Here is a 17,632-nt window from a genome sequence, read left to right as displayed (position 1 = left end):
TTCCATTAGAACAGCTGGAGCAAGTTCTCTTAGAAATCTCTTATGATATTGAACAATTACAAATTATGCAATAATTTATCACAAAAGGGCAAGAGAACATTTAGAAAAATTTATGTACCAAGATATAGCTTTATAATTATCAATCTGACTTTTTACAGCAAATTAAGAAAAGGTTAAATGCGAAATCATTTAATCTAAAACTGTTCTTCTCAGTATACCATGCAGGCAAACATATATACTTCATGATGCCAAAGTTCAGCTCTTTCTTTATTTCACATTACTAATACATGAATTAATTAATACGTGTGTCTAACTCCTGGCAGCAGAGTTATTCAGTCAGTGATAAGTTAGGGTATTTGGTTTTCCTTAGGATAAAAACATTTTTAATACTTCCCAAACATAGACCTCCATCCTGCTTCCCTCCCCATCATCTCCAACCAGGCAAAAATAAACTACGACACTTAGAAAACAACTCAAATGGGATAGATTTTATTGAGCCAGTATCAACCAAAAAAACAAATCTTATTTATCTTATATCTTGACAAGTTTATCAACTACTGAAAATGTAGAGAGTCAGAGAATAAAATATTGTTATCACTTCCAAACCTTTTTATTTTTTTATTCTTTTTTTTTTATTTATGCTATAAATTTTTTGAAACACAATACCTACAATAAACTGGTATGGAATAATTGCCAGGGAGCCCGACGTGGGACTCGATCCCGGGACTCCAGGATCACACCCCAGGCTGCAGGCCACGCCACACCGCTGCTGCCACCGGGGCTGCCCCCCAAACCTTTTTATATCTCACAAACTGCTAAGTGCTTAAGGAGCATGGTCACTGGCTTCAGAAGAATCTTGGCTCAAGCCTCCGTTTTAGCTGCATGACTCTGGATAAGCTCCCAAAACACTCTGAACCTCAGTGTTCTCATTTATAAAATGGGGATGAAAGTACTAACTACCACTCATGGAAAGATAAAATGGGTTGGTGTGAGGAATGCATGAAACCACGCACACAAAGCCAGATGAGCAGGACGGGAACTCCACATAGGCTAACTGCTGTTCTAGTGAGCCTGGCAGATATTGGTCATATTGTTACTGTTCCTATCACGCTTGACTAAAATTACAACTACACGACCATATATACTTTAGTACATCTTTTTTTTTTTTTTTTTTAAGGTAGCTTTTTTGTTTTTTTTTTTATTATTATTATTTATTTATGATAGTCACACAGAGACAGAGAGAGAAGCAGGCTCCATGCACCGGGAGCCTGACGTGGGATTCGATCCCAGGTCTCCAGGATCGCGCCCTGGGCCAAAGGCAGGCGCCAAACCGCTGCACCACGCAGGGATCCCTACTTTAGTACATCTTTGAGAATTTACCCAGCATACTGAGAGAAGAGGCAACTCCAGAATGTTTGGGAGGTTTTTTTGAGTTTGGTTTTTTTCAGAAAAAGAAATTACTGCAAAGGTAAGAATCCAGTTTGGGGTTTGTTTGTTTTTCACATGTTTCACAGCTTAACCACGAACTGAGTAGGACAACTGAACAACTGTGAGAGACTCAAAAAGTTTCCAAAGAGCAAAAGCCAAAGATTTTCTTATCCCAGTCTATTCATGCTGGCCCACCTTCTTTAATTTATTATTCTGGTCACATTGTTTTTTCAGTGCTTATGTTTAAAATAGTCATACAGAAGTGGAAGTATATACAAAAAGCCATAAATGGAAGGGGATACTCTATCCAAACAATGCTCATGTCATCCACATTCACTTGGACAATATTAAGACTTTATTAAATTCTAAGAATTTGTATCCCAGGGGCGCCTGGGTGGCTCAGACAGTGAAGTATCTGCCTTCAGCTCAGGTCATGAACCGAGGGTCCTAGAATCAAGTCCCGCACCAGGATCCTTGCTCTGCTCAGCAGAGAAGTCTGCTTCTCCCTCTGCCCCTCCCCCAAATAGTGCTCACTTGAGCTTACTCTCTCTCTCTCTCCTCTCTCACATAAATAAAATCTTTATAAAAAAGCTCCTAACAAAAAAAAAGCAAGTTCCTAACACAGGTAAGTGAAAAGAAGAAAAGAGTCCCACAAAATGGACAAAACAGCGATAAATTACATAACAAGAACTATGACTTCAAAAACAGCTAACCTGTTCTTAAGAGAGGAACTGCTGATTGCAGAACGGAGACACAGAACTGGGGCAGACTGAGCTGCTGGAATTGTAGTTCCAGAGTGTCTTCGGCCTCCAGCTCAGGCAGATCTATGTGTACCACATCCAAAGGCGAATGCACAGAGATCCTAGAGTTCACAGGAGCATGACTACTACTTCCACTGTAAAATAAACAAATGATAATCCTTGAATATGGAAACAGCTCACAAAAAGGTTTACTGCATCTCTGCTGTCTGGCACATGAGAAGCCTCATGTTAGACACAACTACATTGTTTCATGCAACAATGTGGTCAGATTTGTGAAACCTTGACAAATTATAAGATTAAATTCCATAAAGATAGGTCAAAACTGTAAATGAAACCAAAAATGCACTCATATATCGCTTTTCAAAATGATGTTCTCAAAATTCCTAGAAGAGCAATCAACATTACCACTAATAATCCATTTGTTTCTAGAGAAAAGCAAGCCAATTCATAGCAAAGTTCTTCTGTAATCAACTTAGAGGCAAAACTAAATCGTTTATAGTTTCCTAGATTTTCAGTGATTTTCACCAAATGTTCTAAATAAGCCAGTGTTAGCAACTGAAGAATGCTAGAAAATGCCAGAAAAACATGAGGAGAAATGGATTACTTCATTTAGTACATTCAGCATCACATCATGATTTTGAAAATGTACCAAAAGTGGATCATCCCATATTTCATGGCTTTCTTCATAAAAAATTCTTACCTTAGGTGTCAAGTGAAGGGGTGGGGATAAAGTGCTATAGAAAGGCCTAAAACTCACATTTATAAAGGACCTCAAATTTTTTACTTTTAATGTTATCCATAATTGAAGCTGAATCCCAGATATACTAATGCTATTGAACATGTAAAACTCCCCAAATTTAATATATCTTTTGTCATTTCTTCAATTTCAACATCCCAAAATACGAAAATGAGGTGGGCTTCTCTCAAACTCTAACAAGCCCCGTGAGGATGGTGTTGAGAGAGGAGTGAGAATTTATATGCACGCAGCACACCAGATACAACTTAGAGAACAAGACAGAAAGGCTTTCCCAGAATAAAGAGAAAAACCATGCCTGACCAAGTAACTCCTACAGAAGGACTAGGAGCACAGGCTCTCAGCTCATACTGTCTCAACACCAGCCTTCCTCTTCACCAACTATATAAACTGGGGCAAGGCTCATTGCCTTTCCCAACCACGTTTGCCTGTAAAATGATGACGATGATAATACCAATGCTATTACAGGATTGTCAGGATGACAAGTAAAGGAGATAAAGCATGTATAGCACTTGGTGTAACACCAACCATGCAGCCAGCATGAATCAGTGTCAGCTTGTAGCAACAGCAGAGTCATGAGTAAATAATCAAGCCAACAGAGGAGTATTCATCTCACTGAGCATTTATTAAGATGACACCAAAAGAAGAGACTAATATGTTTATAAGATGCTGGTAGCCTAGGGATGAGGTAACACACAAACACCCATGCCAATCCCGTTAAACAAAGTTAATATATAAAAATCTATATTTACACAAATAAGTAAAAGACCATAAATTGTGCATCTTAAATGAACCTTTGTTTTATAGCCTCCAATCATTCCCTTTAATAGTAAATACTGATGCATTTAAACTATGTTTAGACTTACAAATGCGGGTTTGAAATACTATCAAAATATTATCTATCATCTAAACCTATGCTTTTAAACTAGATTGCATTCCATTTGTGGCTGATAAAAATAATTTAATAGGTCAAAATCATCAATCTTTTTTTTAATCAAATGGAAAAAAACAGAAAATACAGTTTACTATGTAGCACAGGGAATCAAGGGAGTATTTTGTGAACACCTTATTTTGGCAGGAATACACACACAGCGTACAAACACACAAACATACCTATACACACACATAAGAACATACATCTGTGTACTGAGTATTGAGTTAAAACTAAGATTATTTCTTACTGTGGCTCACAGTCAAAAAAAGTATGAAAACCACTGGTTCAACACAAGGCCAATACCTGTGGTAATATTCCAAAAGAAAAGATAGAGAAAAATATTAATCTCCCTCTGAAACCAAAACACACATGCACAAGTTAACTGGGCATTTCAACGGTCACCTGGAAGACACAGCATCCCAATCCTGGCCATCTCCTCTGGGTCGCTGGCCTGTGCGTCCAACCACAGAAGGCCGGGGGCTACTGCTTCCCAGAGAAGGATTCTGAGAATGATGAATAACTCTAACTTCATGACAGTATGACAAAGAAGAATTCTGGGAAACTGTATCTAAGAGGAAAAAAATAAAATAAAATTATCCCTCAATAGCAACAAATTATGATTACGGAATTTTTATGTCATTCTTCCAAAAAAACATTAACAAAGTTAAGATGTTTTGTAAAAACACTTCTATTGGGGTAAAAGTAAAGATCAACCTTTTTGAAGTATTCACTTAGCACATTTAGATTTATATCTAAGTGACCTGATTATCTCTAGCCTTCAAGCCAGCACTATTGACTTGTAACATTCAGGACTGCCAAAGCAAAATAGCAGGTCATGCACTCCGCTGCTCACAACTCTACGAGAAACCCTACCTCAAACCACATGTAAAAATGAACTCAAAAAGAATCAACAACCTAAATATAAGAGTTAAAACCATAAGCTCAAAATAAATAAATAAATATTTTTAAAATTTTTTAAATTTAAAGATAAATAACTAAATAAAAACCATAAACTCTCAGTAGAAAATATAGAGGTAAATCTTCACGATCTTGGATTTGGCAATAGATCCTTAAACATGAAACCAAAAGCACAACCAAAGAAAACAAAGATAAATTGGACTTCATCAAAATCAAAAACCTTTGGGAACCTGGATGGCTCAGTGGTTGAGGTCTGCTTTGGCTCAGGTCATGATCCCAGGTTCCTGGGATCAAGTCCCGCCTCTTCCTCTATATCTCTGACCCTCTCTGTATGTCCCTCATGAATAAAATCTTAAAAAAAAATTAAAAAAAAAAAACTTTTATGCATCAAAGGACATTATGAAGAAACTGAAAACCTATAGAGTGAGAACAAATACCTACAGATCATAGATCTAAAAAAGACTTTATAATCAGGATATATAAAGAACTCCTAAACTCAACAATAAATAAATAAATAAACCACCATGGGTGCCTGGGTGGCTCAGTTGAGCTTTCGACTCTTGATTTCAGCTCAAGTAATGATCTCAGGGTCAGGAGATCTAGCCACTTGTCAGGCTCTGAGCTGAGTGGAGTCTGAACGACGAGCAGGAAGAGGGGCAGAGAGAGGAGACTCCACCTGCTAAGTGGGGAGCCCGACGCAGGGCTCGATCCCAGGACCCTGTGATCATGAACTGAGCCAAAGGCAAACACTTAACACATTAAGGCACCCAGGCACCCAGGGCAAAGGACTTTAAAAGACATTTCTCCAAAGAAGATACACAAATGGCCAATATGCATGTAAAAAGTCAATAGGAAATCACCCACTAGTCATTAATGAATAGTCTGTAGGGAAATACAAATCAGAACCATAGTGAAATACCACCTCACACCTACTAGGATGACTGTGATTTTTAAAAGGGAAAGTAACAAGTGTTGGTGGCATGTGAAGAAACTGGAAGCATCATAGGTTGCCAGCTGGGAAGTAAAATGAGGCAGCCACTGTGGCCAACAGGTTGGTGGTTCCTCAGATGGCTATATGTAGAATGAACATATAACCCAGCAATTCCACTCTCAGGTATACCCAACAGAACTGAAAACAGGAGCTCAAACAGATGTGCCGATGTTCACCAAAACATTATTCATGAGAGCCAAAAGGCGAAAACAACTCACATGCCCATCAACAGGTAAATGAATGAGCCAAATGTGGCATTATCCATTCAGTGGAACATTATCCGTAAAAAGGAATGAAGTTCTGACACAGCTGAAGCATGGATGAACCTTGACAACATGATGCTCAGTGAAATCAGCCAGACACAAAAGGACAAATGCATGATTCCACTTGTAAGAAGTACTAAGAACAGACAAATTTAGAGACCGATTGTAGAAGAGAGGTTATCAGTGGCTGCAGAGGGAAGGGGACATGGGGAACATGGCTAAATGGTCACAGAGCTTCTATTTAGGGTGATGAAAACTGTTTGAGAACAGATAATGGTGATGGTTGCACAAGACTATGAATGCAATTAATGCCAATAAAACTGCATAGTTCTAAATGGTTACGATGGCATACTTTATGCAATACATATTTTACCATAATTTTTTTCAAGACTTAAGTAAAATAAAGGTATCTGCAGAGGAAAAAAAGTTCTCCAAGAGCGTCTCACTGCACTACAAAGAAAATATGAAATGCTTACTAAGGGGATCCCTGGGTGGCTCAGCGGTTTAGCGCCTGCTTTTGGCCCAGGGCGCGATCCTGGAGTCCCGGGATCGAGTTCCGCATCGGGCTCCTGGCATGGAGCCTGCTTCTCCCTCCTCCTGTGTCTCTGCCTCTCTCTCTATGTCTATCATAAAGAAAGAAAAGAAAGAGAAGAGAAGAGAAGAGAAGAGAAGAGAAGAGAAGAGAAGAGAAGAGAAGAGAAGAGAAGAGAAGAGAAGAGAAGAAAGGCTTACTAAGATGTACAAATCTGAACACACTCTGGCCCCTGGTTACCTCTCTGATCTCACCCCATCCCCTCTCTGTGCCCCATTCCCTGCTCACTCTACTCCACTCACCACACCAGCCTGGTTTGCTGTTCCTCAGGCAGGTCACCTCATTTCTGAGGCCCCCAATCCTCCAGGAATACTGTCCCTGCAGCTCTTCAAATAGATGGTTCCTTCTCACCCTTCAGGTCACCTCCTCTGAGAGACTCTCTCCGCCCATCCTATCCAGGTAAGCCACGTTTCCCTGGTCACCTTCGGTCATACCACCCTTCCTATTTCCTTTAAGCACTTCTCATCTGAAACGAACTTGTTTACTCATTTATTTCCTATTCCCAACCTTCTCATGGATAAGCTCAGAAGGGCAGGCACATTATCTGCTTTGTTCAGTGTTAACCCCCCTAGAGACTAGAACATCAGTTGGCATATAGCTAGTAATAGATAAACATTAATACATGAATAAATCTTCAAAGATACTATTTTAATCAACAGTATAACTCTTAATTCTGATGAAATATGGGGTACCTACAGCTCTCTGTTATCAGTCATTCAGAAAACGCTCTATTTCAAGAATGTTAATGAAGAACTCAATGCCCTCTGAGATCTATAATAAAGTTAATGTACAGCATAAGTATTCAAGTGGTATAGAATCAGGGAAACTCTGAACAGAATAGGGATTAATTGTGAAGCATGATGACAAATCACTGTAACTTAATATTCAACTTTCAATGAATAAGTGCATAGAATTCCTAAATTATAAATACTGTTTCGACAAAGCCAGTCTAGTGCTTTATTTGGCCATTAGGTGGTGCTTTCTTCCTTAAAAGTCTGGCACTGCTATCATATAATAAATGAACTACATCGCAAGTTGCATAAAAATAGTTTTCATAAAATACAAACCCGGGGCATCTGGCTGGCTCAGTCACTACAGCATGTAATTCTTGATCTTGGGGTTGTGAGCTCAAGCACATGTTGAGTGAAGAGATTTTTTTTTTTTTAAGATTTTATTTATTTATTCATGAGAGACACAGAGAGATGCAGAGAAAGAGGCAGAGACACAAGCAGAGGGAGAAGCAGGCTCCATGCAGGGAGCCCGACGTGGGACTCGATCCCCAGGTCTCCAGAATCACGCCCTGGGCCAAAGGCAGCGCTAAACCACTGAGCCACCCGGGCTACCCTGAAGAGATTATTTTAAAATAAATTAAGTAAAATATACCAAAGGTTAAAAACTATTAACAAAATACAAATTGTTATTCTTCAAACCAAACAATCTATTAATACAAATAACTTTCCAAAATGTTCAAGGTCCCAAATGAATAGCTGAACTCAAAATTCTAGTTCTTAGTTCCCAACAGCACTATATGCCTAAGAGAAAAGAAAAACATCTTGCAAATGGCTCTTACCAAAAAAGAGGATGGGATTATGAGTGGTTCTGTCATTCACACAATTGGTTTTCAAAGATGATCATTTGATTACATTTAAGAATAAGGAGTTTATATTGTGAAAATCTATACAGTAAATATAATACTCAAAAAATCTGCAAATACCATCAATGACTAATGAACAAACAAACATAAATACCTTCTTTACTGGAGAAAAAACCTGGATCTCGGTGAAAGTTAAGTCTGTTTCTTAAGTATGTGCACAGCTGCTGCAAGCAGGACACTGACTGTAATGCCAGGCGATGTCTTCCATCTCCACCAAAGGCCAGTTTCAACAGAGATAAAAGGCTCTGAAATAAAGAAGAGCAATGAAAGTCATCAAGGGAAGATGGATGTGGAATTCAAGTAAGGTCAAATGAACCACCAAAGGAAATAAAGTAACTTGCAAAATATTTTTAAGACCAAGAAATGGAAACAGGCAAAAATGACTTAGCATAAAGCAAAAGATGGGACAAAGCAAGAAAATAAAATTTAAATAGACAAGTCAGTGTTTTATCTAAAATCTGTTAGTTGAGTTGCTATTCTGAAAGAACACATGAATTATTCCCCATTAAGTTACACAGTACTTTTTAAAAATCACAGCAAGCCTTCTGCAACTCTAAATCATTTTTGCCACATTTTGGCAATGAACAGCTTTTCCTCTGCTGTCTTTTGACAATGGCAATAGTATGTAGTAATAGCTGCCATTCAGAAGCATGCAGTCCAGCCCTGGGATGGTGAGTGAGGTGCTAAGGTATTACTAGAGGCTATAGATATGCCAGGATCCCAGATGCAGGATCCCCAGCTCTACTGTACAAACAATAGACTAGATTGCAAAGAATTCATCTGAACTGCTCACTATGACCTTATTTCCACAGCATCTAGCACTGCCTGACCTATCCTCGATACTCAAAAAGCAATGCTATTCTCACTGTTAGGAAGGGTTACTATGGCCCAATCTCAATTTCCAAAGTCCATTCTCCCATTTAGGTGACTCATAAAGGGTAAATTCAAGGTGCTCAAACTGCATATGTCAAATGAGACTACCTCCTATCAGAAGAACTACCACCATTCAAAGAAGTTTCAGAAACTGAATACTTCATTTTTTAAATACAGTAAATTACTTCCTAAGGACTGACTTCTGCTTTTGCAAAATTTGTTTCATTGTAAAAAGTTCTCTATTTCAAAATCTAAAACAATTACAGAGCATACGTACCTGAACAATTTTTGGCCTTTGAAGGAAAATTTCAGCAGGAAAGTCTTGCATGATAACGTCCTTCAGTAGCTCACAGGTGTTCCAAATTAAAGTATGGTTACTACTTCTTAAAGAGCTACAAAAAAAAATACCATTTTTTTTTAAGATTTTATTTATTCACTTGACAGAGAATAAGGAGAGTGGCAAGCAGAGGCAGAGGGAGAAGCAGGCTCCCCACTGAGCAGAGAGCTCAACACGGGGCTCGATCCCAGGACCCCGGGATCACTACCCAAGCCAAGTCAAAGGCAGACACTTAACTGACTGAGCCACTCAGGCACCCCTCATTATTTATTTTTAAAAAGAATTATCTATACCAGAGTCTAAGTAACCTAGTGGCATAATGACTCTATTAACAGTTCTTCAGGTGACCTCAGCTGAGACTTCACTTCTCCCGGGAAGCCTTCCTACTAGATCTTTTTCCTAATCAAGAACTCTGGGATAGGTCCTTCCTCCACATGCTTATAACTGGTGCTCTGGCAACTTCATGTTGATGCCTTTCTATCCCCTACTAGACCTTCCTCAAGAGCAAGCACTACATGGTATCCACCATTGTATGCAAAGACTATCAACAGTGCTACAAAATGAAATCAAGGAAGTCAAAGGGCACAGAATGCAATGAAATCTGCTAAATGAATTAGAAAGTAAGACAAAAAATATTATAGCAAATATATAGTTAAATTCTAGAAATTAAATTCCTTACCACTCTTCCTTTGTGGAGTGAATCAAGCTGGGATTCTTCTCTTATCCCAAACAGAGGACAGCCCTCAGGTAATATGTGCCCACCTAGGGATTCAGCAATCATTTACCTCCCACCTGAAGAATCCACACTGCCTCTCTCAGACCAGCTCCAGTCCACACCATCCAGAAGTGTGCCCTAGAAGTCATAATCTCTTCCATGAGGCCTGATTCAGAGCTGACCTCAAAACCACCTCTGCCCCCTGCCCAAGTATACTGTACACTTCTTCAATATGTTGATCCAAGAGAATTTACTGATGCCTTGGAAGTGCCAGCACCATGGCACGCCAGGGTGGCTCAGCAGTTGAGCATCTGCCTTTGGCTCAGGGCATGATCTCGGATTCCCAGGATAGAGTCCCACATCCCGCTCCTTGCATGGAGCCTGCTTCTCCTCCCTCTGCCTGTGTCTCTAATGAATAAATAAATAGAATCTTAAAAAAAAAAAAAAAAATACTCGATACTCAAAAGGAAGTGCTAGCATCAAAATACATTTAATAGCATCCAGCTGTTTACTTAGTCCTAACTCTAGCAAGTTGGTCTCTATATTGTCCACTGGATATGCTGTCCACTAAAAAAGACTGCATTTTAAAAGACTGCATTTATGTTTAATTTTTTCCCAGTTTTATTAGCCAAGAACATAAGTAATCAGAGAATCTGGTCAATAAGAGAGGACTCATGCCACCAAAAAATATACAAGATTCCAACCACAAAAAAAAAAAAAAAAAAGGATGTGTAGCCTGATAAGGGCAAACAGGAATTTTTCTGGCCTGCTTTTTGAAACAGTGAAAAATCATTCATATATTCCCATTACTACCTTTCATAGCCACTTAGTATTTTTTTTTCTTGGTGAAAATGTACAGTAATACTTTTTTCTTGGTGAAAATGGCTATAAATGAACCAAAATAACCTGACACACATTAGGTACCATACCTTTCATTAGAGGAGAGAACATGTCTATCTGTTGTAGTCAGGGGTAGCCAAGGAAACGTAGAAAACTTCAAACACCTCACAGTCTGATTCACTGTTAATGCAACAGCAAAATTTATGGGATCAAAGACAATGTTGACAGACTCACAATGCAAAAAGTAAGGCTTTACCCTGAAAACAATCCCTCAAATAAAGTTACATCTTACAGTAACCTCAAATATACCAAACAAGGTCAGCTGCAAATCTGTTCCCTAACAGGATAAATAAGAGAGCTCTATTTTCATAATTTACAGAGAATCCATGTATTATTAGAAGGGCATTAAACACAAAACAATATCGAATGACATTTAAAGTTTCTATTACATTTTCTGTTTTACCCTGTGGCTAACCAGAACACAAAGCTTAAATTTAACATAAAAGGAACTGGCATTTGGAGATCGTTAATCGTAGAAATTAAATATGATATAAACATAATCATATACTATATTTAATTACTCATGATCAAATATCCTAAGTGGTGTTAGATGTTAAAACTTCTTTGAAAATGACTTGAAGACCATAAGGTTGAAGATCAAATCTCAGCACTCAAGATTAAAAGAAATCTGAGAAACCAACAATTTCAAACTACTCGATTCAAATTATTTTTTAACAGCCCTTATATTGTACAAGGTGGCAATGCTGAGAAACAGTATCTAGTATCTACATAATCTCTTCCAAGTGGCAAATATTCTTTCTGCCAAATGCTTTGAAAAGAGCACGAAATCTCTGCATTTAGATAACAGCATTATTAAACACACAAATATAGCACAGTTGTTTCTTTCAAAAGTGCTAACATCCAAGCAGGATTTACTCTCTAACAGAAAAGTAAGGGCAGGGTGGAGGGAAGGACAGACTTATACAGCACACAAAAAGATGTATCCAAAATAAGGTGTATCATCAATCCACAAACTGCAATTCCCATGACAAAATATTACCATCTCAATGATCCCTAATGTTTTCAACAGCTGTACTCAAGTGCCCACCTCCCCAGCCCTGGACATACTCTCTCCCTTCCGGTGTCTCTTACTGTCACTCAATGAAACCTCTTAATCAGAAACACAAAGAAACTACCATTTCCAAACCAAAGCTGCCTAACAAGCCTAACAGAACTTTTACAGAAAGAGTTATTCAACCAGAGAATTTCTATGAAACTTTTTAGTAAGAGAGCTTCCAAACAGAGTTAAAGTGAATACTTGACATGAGCAGATATGGACACAACATTTTCAACTGTGCAGGTAATAAACTGTTTCGGTACATGCTTATTTCATCATTCCCTAAGTGCAGCACCCAGAACGAAGATTTTATCCTTTCTAAGCCTCAGTGCCTTCATCAGTCAAATGGGATAGTAACTATCAAGTTCACTGGGACTCCAATGAAGATTCATTCATTCATTCAAAGAATACATACTGAATGCCTAATATGTTTTTGGCATTGTTCTGTGCATTGGGGATAAAGCAGTGTACATAGCTACCATTTAGCATTTTTTTTTTTTAAGATTTTATTTATTTATTCATGAGAAGACACACAAAGAGAGAGAGGCAGAGGCACAGGCAGAGGGAGCTGCAGGCTCCATGCAGGGAGCCTAACGTGGGACTCGATCCTGGGTCTCCAGGATCAGGCCCTGCGCTGAAGGCGGCGCTAAACCGCTGAGCCACCTGGGCTGCCCATATCATTAAGCTTTTAACAACAGAGACAAACAAGAGGTACATAAATATGTAATTTCAGATCATGATATACGTCAGGAAGAAAACTAAACATAGGCAGTAAGTGATCCCTGGCTAGATAGAGTTCTCAAAAGGTCTCTGAGGAGGCGACATGGGAGCAGAGACATGAAAAGACCTAGATGAGATTCCAGGGAGAGCAAGAGAGGCTCTAAACCAGAACACTTCAATTAGCTAGATGCTGGGATAAAGATAAATGAATGAATGAATGAATGACTGAATGAATAATGAAGAAACCAAAACAATCCTGAGACTTCAGCTTGAGTAACTGGAAGAAGAGCATCACTTAGTGAGCTGGAGAATAATTAACATGATATATATATAGTGCATGGCACAGTTCCTCACAAGTCTGTGTTCGGTAAGCCCTGAGTACTGCCACCATTCCCACCCTCCTATACTGTTGCTCAAATGCAGTTAGAATAACATAAAATTCTACCCTTTAAACTCTGTATCTTTAATTTGAGGAAACAAACATTCAGTTTAGTGCTGAAATATTCCAGTCTAACCACAATAAGGAACAATAAGGAAAAGTACATTAATTTCTGATTTACAAGATTAACAGGATCTACTTCTCTATACATACACACCCATTGGTCGTGGAGACACTTCCATCTGCTGGAGATTACTTTTGTCTTTAGGAAAATATCCTATTAAGATTTCAGGTTGTTGTGGCATTTCTGATAAGAAAATACATATCACCATATTAATGGCTCCTTATTTGCTAAAAGTGAAATTTACTCTTTTCAAATTTTAAACTTACTTTTCAATCATTTTAAAAACTAGAAAAATAAGTTTTTTTTCTCTGAGGAGTCTTCCTACAGAGAAAAAAAATGTAAATGCTGAGTCCGTTTTTAATGGGGAAAGGGGGTTCCCTGTCTCTTTTATGGTTCAGCAAATACAACTATTTGTTAGAATGAAAACATCTACAATGTACATAAAGAACCTGCTACAAAGTATTTATTCAAGAGGATCTTAGTCCATCCCCCTCCACCCTCTTACTCTTATTAGGTAGTTTCTGACTACTTCAACTTTAATTAACACCTTTAAGGAAAAAGTTGTCAGACACAAAGCAGTCAGGCACTATCTTTCAATATCTTTGATGACTCTCTGTCACATGGGATTGTGACATGTGATTGATGAACACCAGTTCAGTTGCAATAACAATGGGAACACAGTATTGTTATTACTATTATTGTTGAAGATTTGTTACTATCGTAGGAATAATCTGTCAAACTAGCCTAAGGAAAAGAAAATCTCTGGCATCTTTTAGGCCCCTTTACCAAAAAAAAAAAAAAAAAGCAATAAATACGTATGTATCGTCCCCTGAATAACTGTAGAAAAAGGGGAAAAGGTCAAGCTCAAGTAAGTAAGTTAATGAGAGAAAAATAAGTTGAGTGAGAGGATCTTTTTTATTTTAACCTAAGATCCCTTTCCTTAGAATTAACCACTAGAACCAATATATTTGTATTTTAACAGAATGCAACAGATTGATTCCAATGAATTACCAGTTTGTTTGGTTTGGTAAGATGCAGCATCTACTGAAGGAAGAATAAAAAGTCCATCCAGAATGCCATCAATTTCAGCCTGTAGATTTGGCTCCACATTACAACGAAGTTTAGATAAGAATTCGACAGCACCAAGATCAATCAAGTGCTGGACTGCTGGGGGATACTGAAAGAATAAGAGAAGAGTCTTGAGAATAACTCCATATATCAAAATTTCTACACTTTATTCTACAGCAAGAAAAACATGAAATTATTTTTAGTATACTAAATGCTCCTTTTATGAAAAATAAATCTTGGGACACCTGGGTGGCTCAGCGGTTGAGCATCTGTCTGCCTTTGGCTCAGGGCGTGATCCTGGGGTCTTGGGATCGAGTCCCACGTCAGGCTCCCTATAGGGAGCCTGCTTCTCCCTCTGCCTGTGTCTCTGCCTTTGTCCATGTCTCTCATGATTAATAAATAAAACCTTTAAAAAAATAAAACTAAATTTAAAAAATAAATCTTGCATTCCTATACCCAAAAGTAAAGAGCTTCCATGTACAAGACATAGATTCAGAGACATACATAAACCATGTGGTAACATTTAGGAGAGAAAAGCCCAGACGCTGAGCACGAGACATGCACACTGTAAAATGTTACTTATTCAATGGATCACCTCTCTCCTCGGACTCTCACCCTATCCTTTCCTATTTCCAGCCAAAGAATGCCCAAGTCACATAAATCTTAGGACTCATAGTGACTTACAGTTTTGAAAGATCACACTTGCACTTCTGACATTTGACCCTGACAACTACTCTCAAGACAGGCTGAGGTACACAAATCTGAAAAACAGGTATGGAAAAATACAATTTCAGGGGATCCCTGGGTGGCTCAGTGGTTTAGAGCCTGCCTGTAGCCCAGGGCGTGGTCCCAGGGTCCTGGGATCAAGTCCCACGTCGGGCTCCCTGCATGGGGCCTGCTTCTCCCTCTGCCTGTGTCTCTGCCTCTCTCTCTCTCTCTTTCTCTCTCTCACTCTCTCATGAATAAATAAATAAATAAAATCTTAAACACACACACACACACAATTTCAGGGGCGCCTGGGAGGCTCAGTGGGTTAAGCATCTGCCTTGGGCTCAGGTCATGATCTCAGAGTCCTGGGATGGAGCCTGCTGCTCCCCCTGCTAGTGCGCTCGCTCTCTCTCGCTCTCTCCGACTCAAATAAACAAATAAAATCTTTAAAACAATAAGAAAAGGAAAAAAAAATGCAATTGCATATTCATTAACCATGGTCTGTAACGTTAACACGTCCTCTTTCATACAGACACATGTAACTTTTAATATGCAAAACAAAACACAAGGAAAAACGCAATGACAAATACCAACTTCCAAAAAGGATTCCAAAAATCAGAACACGCCAGCACGCAGGAGTTATTTCAGTAGAGACAATGTGGGAGCTTCAACATTAGAAATAAGAGAAGAGGAAGGTGAGCATTAGACTCAGGAGAACTCAAATCCAACAGCTCCAGTTGTTTTAAAAAAAAAAAAAAAAAGTTCGAATTATTTAACTTTCAAAAAAGGCTGCCGTTAAACGACTACCAAACACCCGCTCTTCCGATTTCTTTTCTTTTTTTTTTAGATTTTATTTACTGATTCACGAGACCCAGAGAGAGACACAGGCAGAGGGACTCCGAGGCGGGGCTCGATGGCGGGGCTCGATCCGGGCCGGATCAGGCCCTGCGCCTCCCAGGCGGCCCCCGACGTTGTCTGAAGACGACCCCACCTTCACCAATCTGTTCAACAGGCTGAGAACCTCCTCCTTCATGGGAACGGTCGGGAAGTTGAACCAGGCCAGCAGACGCAGGAAGAGCGGCTGGTCCTGCACCACGTCCTCGCAGCCGAGCAGGCCGAGCTCCAGCTTGCACAGGATGCTCCGCAGCGCGCGCTCGCGGATCTCCGCCAGCTGATGCCCTGCCGAAGGACCGCGCAAGGCTATTGCCCGCGGCAGGGACCGCCCGGCTCACCCGAGCCCCCAGGCAGGCACCGACGCGGGCACCGCGCGCGGGGGGCGAGCAAACCGCCGCGCGCTTGTCACAGGCCGGCGCCGGGCCTCGGGGCTGACTCCACACCGAGGCCGACCGGGGTCCCGGGGGGGGGGGGGGGGGGCGGGGGCACGCCCCGGGCAGGTGGGGACCAGGGGGAGCCTGCTCGCGGCGGCCCGGCCTCCAAAACGTTACGCGGCCATTCACAGCGAGTGGCCTCGACAGGAGGGCGGCGGGGGCGAGGGCCACCTCAGCCTGTTACCGAGTTTCCTGATGAGCCCCGTCAAGACCGCGTCGTCCCGCTCCATCGCCGCCGCCGGAGAATTAAACCGCCGCGCCACAGCGTCCGTCTACAATGACTGTCCCCATGGAAACCCGGGCGGTCCGGCTGTGAGTTCCGCAATACCGCACACAACCACCAGACGAACGGGACGCATCCCGTAAGCGCCTGCGAGGCCCCGCGCCTCCAACAGAAGCTTACGGTCTCTCTGTAATCGCTACTTCGCCATCCCCAGACAGCCGTCTTTGTCGTAAGAACTGGAAAGAACCGGGCGACGAGCAGGCAGTAGAACCCGCCCCGGCCGCGGTGCACGTCGGGAGTTGTGGTCTTCGCCCATTGGTGCTCCCCTCCCGGAATTCCGGGCCCGCCACGGCACCCCGCCCTTCCTGGGGTTCCGGCCTCCCTGCGCGGGCTGCGACGCGCGGGCTGCGGGGTCCTGGCACGTCCCGCCCTGGCCCGCGCACCTGCTCTGCCCCGCACACACCCACACGCTCCTGCACACCCGCCCTGGGCCTGCACACCCCCCGCACCTGGACCAAAAACCCGAATTCTCGGCTCCTAGAACTTTACAGCTTACAACGCAAAGTTGGGGTGGGGGGGCTTCCCCCCCCCCCTTACCTGTAAAATGTCCCTGCAAAAGCAAGCAGTGTCCTTGGATACCCAGGGGCATTATAAACAAGCAAGTCACAAAAGGAAAGGCAGGCAGGAGGAAATAAAAGAACAGAGAGGAAAAAAGGTGGTAGAAAAACAAAATGGGGGAGGGGTATGAATTTATATTTGAACCCCACCATGCTGGGCTTTTGCACTGAACAAATGGGGGGGGGGATTCTGAACGATGGTAAGAGCAACAACAACAGAATTAAGTGTGTAAAAGGATTTGCATTTTGGAGAGCATTTTCTCTGACGGGTGTTTTTAATTTCCCTTG

The 17,632-nt window shown here is 40.9% G+C and overlaps 1 protein-coding gene across 10 annotated transcripts in view; it reads right to left on the bottom strand.

Annotated features, from left to right (window-relative positions):
* The window catches only part of RTTN (rotatin), a 142,474-nt gene extending 125,472 nt beyond the window's left edge, over positions 1 to 17,002 (bottom strand). For 3 of the 10 annotated variants that reach the window (XR_007411726.1, XM_049111957.1, XM_049111959.1), the window contains exons 1-9: positions 16,689 to 17,002; positions 16,168 to 16,355; positions 14,412 to 14,577; positions 13,494 to 13,583; positions 11,150 to 11,240; positions 9,446 to 9,560; positions 8,390 to 8,540; positions 4,280 to 4,445; positions 2,142 to 2,323 (exon numbers count right to left, since the gene is read on the bottom strand). Coding sequence is in view for 6 of the 10 variants with exons in the window: in XM_049111957.1 (XP_048967914.1) it covers positions 2,142 to 2,323; positions 4,280 to 4,445; positions 8,390 to 8,540; positions 9,446 to 9,560; positions 11,150 to 11,240; positions 13,494 to 13,583; positions 14,412 to 14,577; positions 16,168 to 16,355; positions 16,689 to 16,734 (1,195 nt within the window). In the remaining 4 variants the exon portion in view is untranslated. The remainder of the gene's footprint in view (positions 1 to 2,141; positions 2,324 to 4,279; positions 4,446 to 8,389; positions 8,541 to 9,445; positions 9,561 to 11,149; positions 11,241 to 13,493; positions 13,584 to 14,411; positions 14,578 to 16,167; positions 16,356 to 16,688) is intronic. The other 7 variants (XR_007411725.1, XR_007411724.1, XR_007411723.1 and 4 more) reach the window with 4 other exon arrangements.
* Between the last annotated feature and the right edge of the window lie 630 nt (positions 17,003 to 17,632).

Source organism: Canis lupus, chromosome 1 (assembly GCF_003254725.2).
Source record: "Canis lupus dingo isolate Sandy chromosome 1, ASM325472v2, whole genome shotgun sequence".
NCBI classification, from domain to species: domain Eukaryota; kingdom Metazoa; phylum Chordata; class Mammalia; order Carnivora; family Canidae; genus Canis; species Canis lupus.
This window is presented reverse-complemented; position numbering and strand designations above follow the sequence as displayed.